General features: G+C 44.8%; 1 protein-coding gene across 1 annotated transcript in view; it reads left to right on the top strand.

Moving 5' to 3' along the window:
* The first annotated feature begins 9,960 nt into the window (after positions 1–9,960).
* The window catches only part of Hsdl2 (hydroxysteroid dehydrogenase like 2), a 46,694-nt gene continuing 44,767 nt past the window's right edge, over positions 9,961–11,887 (top strand). Inside the window, exon 1 of the mRNA XM_021160855.3 lies at positions 9,961–10,126. Within this exon, the coding sequence (XP_021016514.1) occupies positions 10,110–10,126 (17 nt within the window). The 5' untranslated portion in view covers positions 9,961–10,109. The remainder of the gene's footprint in view (positions 10,127–11,887) is intronic.

Here is an 11,887-nt window from a genome sequence, read left to right as displayed (position 1 = left end):
AGTTATCTTTCTTGCTACGTTGTGAGTTTTTCATAAATGCTAGATACTAGTTCTTTATCATTTAGAAGATGTTAGATCTGGTTGGGTGCTCTATAGTTCGCTCTTCCACTTTGTTTTTCTTCTTTTCTAGATGGGGTTCTCATGCAACCAGGCCTGTACCAAACTCATTGTGAAGTCAAGAATGGCCTTGAGTTCCTCCTGATCCGCCTACCTCCTCTTCTCTAGTGCTCGGAGTGCAGCTGTGTACCACCGTGCCCAGTCGTCTTTCCATTTCTTGATAGCATCTTTTGAAGCACAAAATACTTTGAGAGTGGCTGAAAAAAGTTGTTCAAAGGCCTCAGGTGTGGTACCTGCCTGTAATTTCAGCCTCTGTTTCCCAGGCAAACTGGCTAGTAAGCCTAGCCATATCTTCTGGTGAGCTCTGGGTTTGATTGAGAGACTGTCTCAAGGGCAACAACCTCTAGCCCCCCAGATGGATGCAAACACATGTGCACTATATAATTATACCCCTACACATGTAAGAACATACAACACACACATAAAAACTGGGAAGGAAGGCACTTGGGAGGGAGAAAATAGATTTACTGAGTACCAGGTAAGGGGCAGGGAGCAGGTAGACAGTCCTATAACTAGAGGCCCCTCTGCCTATGAAGTTCTAATCTGCTGGACCCCAATACCTTTTATCTCTCTTGCTTGGGCTTCTGTTGCTGAATCAAAAAAGTCATTGCAGAAGGCAAGGCTATGAATGTTTACCTCTGGGTTTTCTTCTCAGAACTTCACAGTTCTAGTTCTTACATTTAGTGTTTTAATCGATTGTACACTGATTTTTTTTTCCCTATGGAGTGTGAGGGTGGGATCTAGTTTTATACATGCGGATTTCTGGTTATCTTAACATCCTTGTAATACAGTATGTTTTGGCCCGAACCGAATGATGTCTTGACGAAAGCAATTGCCAACACATGGGTTTATTTCTAGGCTCTCAATTCTAACACACTGGCCCACATACCTCCTTTTATACTAGTACTATATTAGCTTTGTTTTTAAGATTTATTTATTTTATGTATGTGAGTATACTGTCTCCAGAACAGGGTGTCAGATCCCATTATAGACGGTTGTGAGCTACCATGTGGATGCTGGGAATTGAACTCAAGACCTCTGGAAGAGCAGCCAGCGCTCTTAACTGCTAAGCCATCTCTCCAGCTCCTCATATTAGTTTCTGTTGCCTTTTTTTTTTTTACAGATTTATTTATTATTATACATAAGTACACTGTAGCTGACTTCAGACACACCAGAAGAAAGTGTCAGATCTCATTACGGGTGGTTGTGAGTCACCATGTGGTTGCTGGGATTTGAACCCAGGACCATCGGTAGAGCAGTCTGTGCTCTTAGTCACTGAGCCATTTCGCCAGCCCCTGTTGCCGTTATTTAACAGAACAGACATTTTTAGAACAGTTTAATGTTCATCAAAAAGCTGGGCAGAAAGTACGGATTTCCTCTTGCGCTAACACTTTAATTGTCGCTGGGACAAAATGTCTGACAGAAACATCTGAGGAAGGGTTTGCTTTGGCTCTCAGTCCGTGCCTGTGGGGAAGGCAGCTGGCTACACTGCCTGCAACGCTGCCGGGAAGAGGAGGGAATGACGCCACTCGCATAATTTTCTTCTGAGAGTCCAGCCAGTAAAACCGGCCCACCCAATCAGTGTGAGTCTCCCTTCCTCAGTTAAACTTTTCTACAAACACCCCACAGGCCCATTCAGAGATGTGTTTCCATGGTGATTCTGAAGTCAGTCGAGCAAACAATGAAGATTAGTCACTGACCTGTGTACCCCTTCTTATCATCAACACCCCAAACTGGTGTGTCAGAGTTGATACAATTAATGAATTGCCACTGACATACACTGACATGTCTGCTGAGTCCGTGGTTTACATTACTGTTTGTGAGTGATGGTATACATTCTATGGTTTGGTTGTGTTTGGGGACGTGTCGTGTAGCTCTCAGACAGAGTCTTACTTAGTTGCCTAGTGTTGCCCTTGAGCTAGCCCGGGTGGGCTTTGGTCTTGTAAATCTTCTCCTTTCAGCTTCCAAGAAGTTAGGATTGTAGATATGTCACTCTGGATGGCTTGCTCCTCCTCCTCCTCCTCCTCCTCCTCCTCCTCCTCCTCCTCCTCCTCCTCCTCCTCCTCCTCCTCCTCTTCTTTCTCCTCCCCCTCCCCATTCCCCTCTTCCTCCTCTTCCTTCCCCTTCTAATTATTTTATTTTGGGGAAGCTGGAGAGGCAACTCAGTGGTTAAGAGCACTGGCTGCTCTTACAGAGGACTAGGATTCAATTCCCAGCATCCACATGGTGGCTCACAGCTATTTCTAACTCCAGTTCTGGGAATGTGACACCCTCTTTGGACCTCCACGGGAAATGCATTCATGGGGTATGTTATGAACATGCAAGCAAAACCCTTCAAAATGTCTTTATTCTTTTCATAGTGACAAAAGTGACAAAATGTATTTTAAAAGTCAAATTTTAAACAATGCTGGGAATTAAGCTCAGGGTGGTATATATCCTCCAACGGCTCTAATTCTGAGCCCAGAGCCCTACCTTGACCATTGTTAAGTTCATAGCTGAATGATGGCAAGTTCATTATCTATCCATCTATAGTATTTTTTTAAAAAACTTCTAAAACTCAAATTCTGTACCCAATAAGCAGTAATTCCTCTTTTCCCCTCTCACCAGTGCTGGGCAAACACCACCTTTCTATTTCTTGTCTGAATCTAAGTACTTTACATGTTTCATATAACTGTAGTTACATAGTGCTTGTTCCTTATGGTGGCCTTATTAAGGTTTTCAAGTTCATCTTTGTTGCAGCATGTGTTAGTATGTCCTTGCTGCTTAAAACTGGGTGGCATGGATGGGAGATGTGAAGACACATGGCTTACTTACCTGGCCATGGTCACCTTGCATGGCCAGCAAGAAACTAAACCAGGGGCTACAGCAAGACTGAGGCTGTGACAAGTTTATTGAGCACAGTCAGATTTTTTTATACCCTTATCAGAAACAGAATATAATGGCAATTGCCAAGATCAATATAGTTGTGGTTTGCAGGATACAATGATGTTTGCAAGCTACGCAGGGTACAGAAGATTAATGTCCAAGACCAATTGTCCTGTCAGGCTTCAGTGCTTCCTTGACGACTATGGGAACAAACAAAGAAACACAAATTGGTCTGAAGGCTTCACTGCTTGGGGAGTATGAAGTCACATAGTGCCCAGGGGCCATGCACCTAACCTAAAAACCCCTATAAAGCCTCTCAAGGAAGCTAGACCCAATCCATGATTCCCCACAGGGAGTGGTGGTGCATGCCTTGAATCCCAGAATTGGGAGACAGAGGCAGGAGGATCACTGAGTTTGAGGCCAGCCTGGTCTACCTAGTGAGTTCCAGGATGCTTGGACTACATAGAAAGACCCTGTTTCAAACAAACAAACAAACAAACAAACAAGACTGATATTGCATGGTATGCATATGCTGCATTTAGGTTACCATTCCCACCAAAGAACAAACACTTGTGACCTTTGGGTTATTCTAAATAATGCTGCTACCGACACAGGTGTGCAAGCCTCTCTTTAATTTGCCGGACTTAGAGCTGGCGAATCATGCATCAGTTTTATTTTTACTTTTTTGAGGAACCTCTGTCGTGTGCCAGCCCTGTTTTCATAAGATCTCCAGGTGGTTGTGGTACGTGCTCAAGTCTGAGAACCACAGTCCTGCCTGTGGGTTCTAGCTTCATTTGCATGAGTCTAGTTAAGTTCCATATCCATATCCCAGCCTACAGGAAAGAGGAAGGAGGGAAACGAAGTGGAGGCAAGCAAAGCTCTGCTAAGGAAGTATGGTAGTTGTTCTTCTTGTTCCTAGGACAAAACACCTGACCAAAGCAACCTAGAGGAGGTCTTGGAGAAGCTTCCACTAGAGTAGAGGGAAGCATGAGGTAGCTGGCTACACCGTCTGGACAGTCAGGAACAGGGGATCTACGAGACAAGTGAAGTCAGCGTATAATTCTCAAGTCCAGTACCCCAGTGACTCACCTCTTCTGAGAGGACCCACTTCCTAAAGGTTCCACAACCTCCCCAGACAGAACCACTGATTGGTTCAAACACAATGAGTCATGAGCAAGGGGCAACTTTGTTCAAATCACAGCAGTAACACAGAAGTCTAACCTCTGCTGATGTGCCACTGGCAAGAGCTTGATCTCATGACATCACTTTACTATACAATGTATCACTGTGGTTGGAGAAACAGATGTCTGGGGGAGATGATAGTGCCTGGCCATAGAACAGAACTCCTGTTTTATATTTCCAGTCTTGTTTATGGTACCACTATATTCTATATTCCCGGGAATTTATAACAGAAATTTGGCAGTCATCTTGGACACCATCTTCTCTTCTCTCTGCGTATATCATTAGTTAGACCTGGCTGGTTCTATTTCTTAAATCTTCTCATTCCCACCATTATTGCTTTGGGTCACATCATCTAACATTTTCTCATTCTTGACAGTACTATAGGCTTCTGTGCCTCCATCCTCTTCAAAGCTATTATTCACACTGCAGCTAGAAGGAATCCTAAAGTCTAAACCGAACTGTTCACGTTGTAAACCCATACCTAATATTAATACGGCTTCTTCTTCCTTAGCCACTCCCAACGTCTAGCGATGCTTTCTGTTTGTTTTGAGATAGGGTCTTACTCTGCAGCTTAGGCGGGCTTCAGCCTCCTGAAGGATAGGTAGAGGCATGGCCACCATGGCTGACCCGTATATTACATTAGTCACTACTGTGGAAGGTTGTGGATAGCCAAATCACACTTAATACCAGTCACAATATTTAACATCAGTCAAAAGGTTTAATTGTTTACTATTTATTTAATTTCTTTGAGACAGGATTTCACTAGGTGGTGCCACCTGCCTCTTTCTCCAGAGTGCTGGGATCAAAAGTGTGTGTGTCTCCATGCCTGGCTATTTATTTGTGTGTGTGTGTGTATACCCATGTGTTGGTGCCTGTGGGGGACAGAAGGCATCATGGCCCCCTGGACCTGTAGTTACAGATGGTTGTAAGTCATCTGACAGGAGTGCTGGGAACCAAACCCAGGTCCTTGGGGAGAGCAGCGCTCACACTTAACCATGAAGTCTTCTCTTCAGCCCAGTCATTTATTTGCTTATTTACTTATTTTTAATTTGAAGATTTAATTTAGGGCTAGAGAGATGGTTCCGTGGTTAAGAGCACTGGCTGCTCTTCCAAAAGATCCAGGGTGTTATTCTCAAAACCCACAAGGCATCTTAACAACCACCTATAACTCCAGATCCCAGGGTACCTGGCACCCTCTTCTGGCCTCTTTGGGCAGTGTACACAGGAGGTGGACAAACATGCAAAAAAGCAGGCAAAGCACCCATAAACATTAATAATGATGATGATGATTCAATTTAAATTTACTTAGAAAAATTACCACTAATTTAGGAATAAGCTTACTTCCCACAAATGAACCCCTGCCCCAGCCAAATAACTTAAATCTAAATGTTGAATTTACAAAATACATTTTATGACTGCAGAAATTCACAACTTTTTTCTGTTAGTTTGCATCTTATCTGAACTCTGTCTCTTTCCCTCCTCCCTTTTGTAACAAATGGAAATAAAAGCAACATTATTGGAGAAAGAGGAATCTGAGGGACCGAGAACATTAAAACTTTCAAGAGTAAGGAACACTTTAGACCCATGGAAGAGGTATCATCTCACGACCAAGAATTCACTGGGTTATTTTTGGTTTTTTTGTTTATTAGATATTTTCTTCATTTACATTGCAAATGATATCCCAAAAGTCCCCTATACCCTGTCCCCGCCCTGCTCCCCAACCCACCCACTCCCACTTCCTAGCCCTGGCATTCCCCTGTACTGGGGCATATAATCTTCTCAAGACCAAGGGCCTCTCCTCCCATTGATGGCCTTCTAGGCCAAAACTCTGCTACATATTCAACTAGAGACACAAGCTCTACTTAGTTCATATTATTGTTCTTCCTCTAGGGTTGCAGACCCCTTTAGTTCCTTGGGTACTTTCTCTAGCTCCTTCATTGGGGGCCCTGTGCTCCATCCAATAGATGACTGTGAGCATCCACTTCTGTATTTGCCAAGCACTGACATAGCCTCACAAGAGACATCTATATCAGGGTCCTGTCAGCAAAATCTTGCTGACATATGCAATAGTGTCTGGGTTTGGTGGTTGTTTATGGGATGAATCCCCAGGGTGGGGCAGTCTCTGGATAGTCCTTCCTTCTGTCTCAGCTCCGAACTTTGTCTCCATGGTCTTCCATGGTATTTTGTTCCCCATTTTAAGAAGGAACGAAGTATCCACACTTTGGTCTTCCTTCTTCTTGAGTTTCATGTGTTCTGCAAATTGTATCTTGGATATTCTAAGTTTCTGGGATAATATTCACTTATCAGTGAGTGCATATCATGTGTGTTCTTTTGTGATTGGGTTACCTCACTCAGGATGATATCCTCCAGATCCATCCATTTGCCTAAGAATTTCATAAATTCATTGTTTTTAATAGCTGAGTAGTACTCCATTGTGTAAATGGAGTACCATATTTTCTGCATTCATTCTTCTGTTGAAGGACGTCTGGGTTCTTTCCAGCTTCTGGCTATTATAAATAAGGCTGCTATGAACATAGTGGAGCATGTGTCCTTATTACAAGTTGGAACATTTTCTGGGTATATGCTCAAGGAGAGGTATTGCTGGATCCTCTGGTAGTACTATGTCCAATTTTCTGAGGAACCGCCAAACTGATTTTCAGAGTGGTTGTACCAGCTTGCAACCCCAGCAACAACAGAGGAGTGTTCCTCTCTCTTTCTTTCTTTCTTTTTTTTTTTTTTTTTTTTTTGGTTTTTCGAGACAGGGTTTCTCTGTATAGCCCTGGCTGTCCTGGAACTCACTCTGTAGACCAGGCTGGCTTTGAACTCAGAAATCTGCCTGCCTCTGCCTCCCAAGTGCTGGGATTAAAGGTGTGTGCCACCACTGCCTGCCTTTTTTTTTTTCTTAATTAATTAATTTTTTTTTGAGTGTTCCTCTTTCGATGTGGGGCAATGGGCTATGCACAGACAGTCTAGTCTCCAGTCAAGCTGAGGTTGTGAACCCCGGTGAAACCCAGTGGTGATAATTTTCATCTACACAGGATAACCTGGACCCCTGGCTCCAGTCAAAGTTACTGCTCCCACAGCCCCCACAGGAGAAGCCCCCGCGTATACAATGTCCCAAGCTTCTGACCTTCAGACTAGACTCCTCCCAGTTACCTAGCAACAGCAATACTAGCCCACTATAAGAGGGGCTGCTTGGCCCCTCCTCACTCTCTTACTCTCTCTCCTCTTTCTTTCTCTAACTTCTTACTCTCTAGCCTTTCCTCTTTCTCTCTCTTTCCCCCTTCCCTCCTCTTGGCCATGGCCGGTCTCTGTCTCTCTCTCTCTTTCCACCTTCTCTCCTTTCTCCCTGCCTTTCTACAATAAAGCTCTAAAACCATAGACTGTCTCTGTTCATCAAGGCCCGGTGTGCTTGGATGATGGGATAGGCTCTCTCCTAACGAGCCGTGCCTAATTTCCCGTCAGAAGGCCTTCCTGTGCTCCAGCCACGGTCTGGACTAAGGACTCTTGCCTGCGTGGGAACCTCTCTCCCTCTGCCCTCTTCTTGTATCCCTGGGGCTGAGAGTGTTGCCCTGGGGCCCCTATTCTGTTCTCATCTCCTCTGCTGTATCCAATGTGGGATGCCGGAGATTGAGAACCTGGTATGGAGGCTGCCCCTTGTCCACCACCCGCCTAGCTGGGGTCAGTGGGTCCACACAGCCAGACACCCATCCAGAGCCATGTGGAAAGGGTACAGCAGTCCTCCCCCATCTGCCCACCCAGAGCACAGGAACTCTGGTTTGACGAAGGCTCTCTCCCTCACCCCTCTTTCCCTACACCCATGCCCCACATTTCTCCACATCCTTGCCAGAATCTGCTGTCACCTGAATTTTTGAACTTAGCCATTCTGACTGGTGTGAGGTGGAATCTCAGGGTTGTTTTGGTTTGCATTTCCCTGATGATTAAGGATGTTGAACATTTTTCAGGTGTTTCTCAGCCAAAGAATTCACTGCTACCAGACAAATATACAGATCATTCAGTAAAAGCAGCCAAGGGCCAAAGGAGCATTTTAAACTGTCCATAGCTCTCTGAAACATTTGGAATTTACAAAGACAAACTGGCTACTCACACCTCCTAGGTAAGGACAGAGATTTTGTTCCTTTTTACCTGCTGTTTCTTCTCACTTAAGAGATACTAATATTTGTTGAATAAGTACACTCTTCTAGAATCATCAATAATCATTATTATAGGTTACAAACTCACGTGTCAATAGATAATGGTCAAGGTGATAAAAGGGTAAATAGCCACAGTTTAATAATAATTAATACATTTTTATTTGAATATTTAATTAGGGCTAGAGAGATGGTTCCGTGGTTAAGAGTGTTGTGCCCAGATTGTAAAAATCCCAAGGAGAGGACCAGGAATCATACCCCACTGTAATCGCATGAGAGTCTTTAAGCTCGAGCTTGGGCCACCAACCTTCCTGACAGAACAGGAAAGAGTGAACCTCGAGGTCTAAGTGAAGGGGGTTTATAAAGAAAAAAACGCAAGCAGGTTTTTAAGTGTTGGCATTATAGGAGAGGGTAAAGGAATGCTGTCCTTTAAACCTAATAACATTTGTTCAGACAGCAGGGCAGAACCCTGTAGCTGAAAAGGTACCTTTCTGACCTGGGAAGAGTAACTTGTGCTATCAGAAGCGCTTCTGATATGTTTACAACTGGCCACAGCTGTCTGGGAACGCTTGTCTCTTTTTCATATTCTAAGAGTGGGCTATTATCATTTCAAGGGTATTGGCTTCGGTTTCCTTCAACAGCAGGAGCAGCACTGTGAGAAATGTTGGTTGTTAATCAAGGGTCGAGTTTAAGTGAAGTGGAGGCTAGGGTATGCTGCTTTTCTTTTGTTCCCAAGGCTGGCTTTTGCCTCCCCCACCCCCACGGTGGGGGGTATCGTCGGGGAGAGGGAGTAATAACTGCTCTAGCTGCACAGGGTCAGGAGAGTGTAGGATTTAATGTGCAGGTTTCTCCTGTCTGAACACTGGCTGCTCTTCCAAAAGATCCAGCAAGTTTGACAATTAGGAGAGCACTTACCTACCTGTTTTAAGTTGTTTTCTGAACTAAGCTTTAGATAACAACCTCGTTAGCATCTTTTTCTCCCGGTTAAAAAATACAAAACAATTTCATTTCCTGGGTAGCTCAGTTAGGTATAACTCCAAGAACGAAACTGAATCCCAGACTCGACCTCATTCCGGCATTCATTCCAGGACTGAGGATTCCTTCTCCAACCTTGATTTCTGTGGTCCGGATCATACGATGAACGCTTGCGGGAGACCTTTGCAAAGATCTTTTCCAGAAGCTACTGACTGTCTCCAGACACTGGAGGTCAGGCTAAGTTTAGATTCAGTGGCAGCGAAAATGAGATGCTGACCGGCTTCTGCAAAAGCATTTTTCAAATGTCTACAAGTGTTCTTGGGACACTTGGCCTTGGCTCGGGGATAGACAGGGGAAAACGACGCCCAGCACCCTCAAGTCAGTCCCCGGAGCGCCCCTCAATCTGCCATCTGGCTGGCCGGGAGCCGTCGACGCGCCGAACCTAGGCTGGCGAGCAAAAGCCTACGTAGTAATTATGCTCTAGACACGCCAGTGGCCCACAGGAGAAACTGATTGTCACCTACACACTCGGGAAAGAGGCGGGGCGGAGGTGTATTCCAAAGCGCCTGCGCAGAGCGTTGGTTTCCTGGGTGTCCTTTGTAGAACTGCGGGAAGACCCGCCCAGTGCCCGGTGTGCGCAGGCGCACACCGTCTTGTCGGCTCTCGGTCTTGTAGGATCTTGGTCTTGTAGGAGGGCTGGTCCCCGAGCGGGTCTCGGGGCGGGGCCGGGGGCGCGGCTAAATGCGGAGAGAAGGTTCGCCTGTCACTCACAGCTCGCTGCTGTTCCACTGCCACCAAGTTCTCTGAACTGCGAAGATCATGCTGCCCAACACCGGGTAAGAGGACGGGGGTGGGATGGGGTCAGGGGCCAGTCGGCAGGTCGCCCGCTCTACCCAGAGCCGCGCGCTCTGGAACACCGGTTCGCGGAAAGATAGAGTCGCTGGGACCTGCGCGTGCACGGGAACCCAAAGTTGTGTACTACTGAGACTCAAAAGTTGTACACTGCAGGGGGCAGTGGTGTCAGATACTCCACGGGGAAAGGTCGCGAGGGTAGGTGTCCCCGACGCCCCAGTGTAGCCCCATCTTGCCTTTAGCTTGGCCTGGTGACAATGTTGCTTTCATCTTCTAGGCGAAAGGTCGCTTGAGACAGTGACTTCAGATTTTCTGTTTGTATGCTTGATTGTAGAATAATAGAAGAATGGTCTTTTGAAAATGGTTTTCAAGTTAGTAGCGAGTTAAAATGTTACAATACGAACATTTCTGGTAAGGGGTTTATTTATTTATTTTACTTAAAAATGAGGTGTATTTATCCCAGCCTAGCCAGGTGCGGTGGCGCCTGCTCTTAATGCCAGAGCACTCGGAAGGAAGCAGGGTCAGAAGATCTATTGATTCGAGGCTATTCTGGTCTACATAGTGAGTGTGCTAGGTCAGCAAACAGTTACAGAGTTAGAACCTTGTCTACACCCCTCCCCCAAGCCCACTTATATAGTGACACAATTGTGCAGCCAGTCACCAGGACTTTACAAAATCAAAACAAATACCCATTAAACAATGTTCTTCCCGTTTCTTTTTGCCCTTGGTTCCTGCTGAATTCAGGTAGGTCCACTATGTTCTATAAAGTTTATCTTAAGCAGAGTGACAAGGTAAGTCCATTCTGTAATTAGTTTGACACATATAGCCAGCTAAAAGACTTAAATAGTTCAAAAGGGTCTAAGTCTCTTTAAAACTTCAGTTTCTTTCTGTTTGTATTCTTTGTACTTATCAACATATTTTGTACACCTTCCAGGGATACCTTCTTTTTAGAAAATAGTAGCAAACTCCATTTTGGGCTTGCTGTTTTTACCTGATATGTCTTGGCACGTACTTAGGTTTCCAGTGCACACCGCTTGTCTTTGTCCTCTTGTTTTGTTTGTTGTTGTTGTTTTGAGACAAGGTTTGTCTGTGCCCTAGCTATCCTGGAACTCTCTCTGTAGACCAGGCTGGTCTTGAACTCAGGGAGTTCCTCCTGCCTCTGCCTCCCCAGAGTTGGGATTAAAGGCATGAGCCTGTCCTTGTCCTCTTTAATGGTTGCAAACTATTATTGAAGACCATTATGTACTTAACCCGTTCCCTAATGTTGGATACTAAGTCATTTCCAGCTATTTGTTATCTTTTTCTTGGTGGTATTTTTATTCTATCTTTGCTTCCATTATTATTCTTTTGTTTTATTTTGGTTTGAATTGAGTGTAAAAGGGGCTGGTGAGATGGCTCAGCGGTTAAGAGCACTGACTGCTCTTCCGAAGGTCCTGAATTCAAATCCCAGCAACCACGTGGTGACTCACAACCATCCGTAATGAGATCTGATACCCTCTTCTGGTGCATCTGAAGACAGCTATGGTGTACTAATGAATAATAATAAATAAATCTTTTTTAAAAATTATTAAAAAAAAAAAAAGAATTGAGTGTAAACCTGGCTGTCTTTGAACTTGTTATTTGGACCAGGCTGGCCTTGAACTCACAGACATTTGCCTGCCTTTACCTCCCAGGTGCTGGGATTAAAAGTCTGTGCCACCATGCCTGGCTTTACTATCCCTCTATGTGTCTGTTTACACATAGAT

The sequence above is a fragment of the Mus caroli genome, unplaced genomic scaffold (genome assembly GCF_978045245.1).
Source record: "Mus caroli unplaced genomic scaffold, Mus_caroli_1 scaffold_6, whole genome shotgun sequence".
NCBI classification, from domain to species: Eukaryota; Metazoa; Chordata; class Mammalia; order Rodentia; family Muridae; genus Mus; species Mus caroli.
Note: the sequence above shows the minus strand (reverse complement) of the source record. Positions and strands in the feature narration are given on the sequence as shown.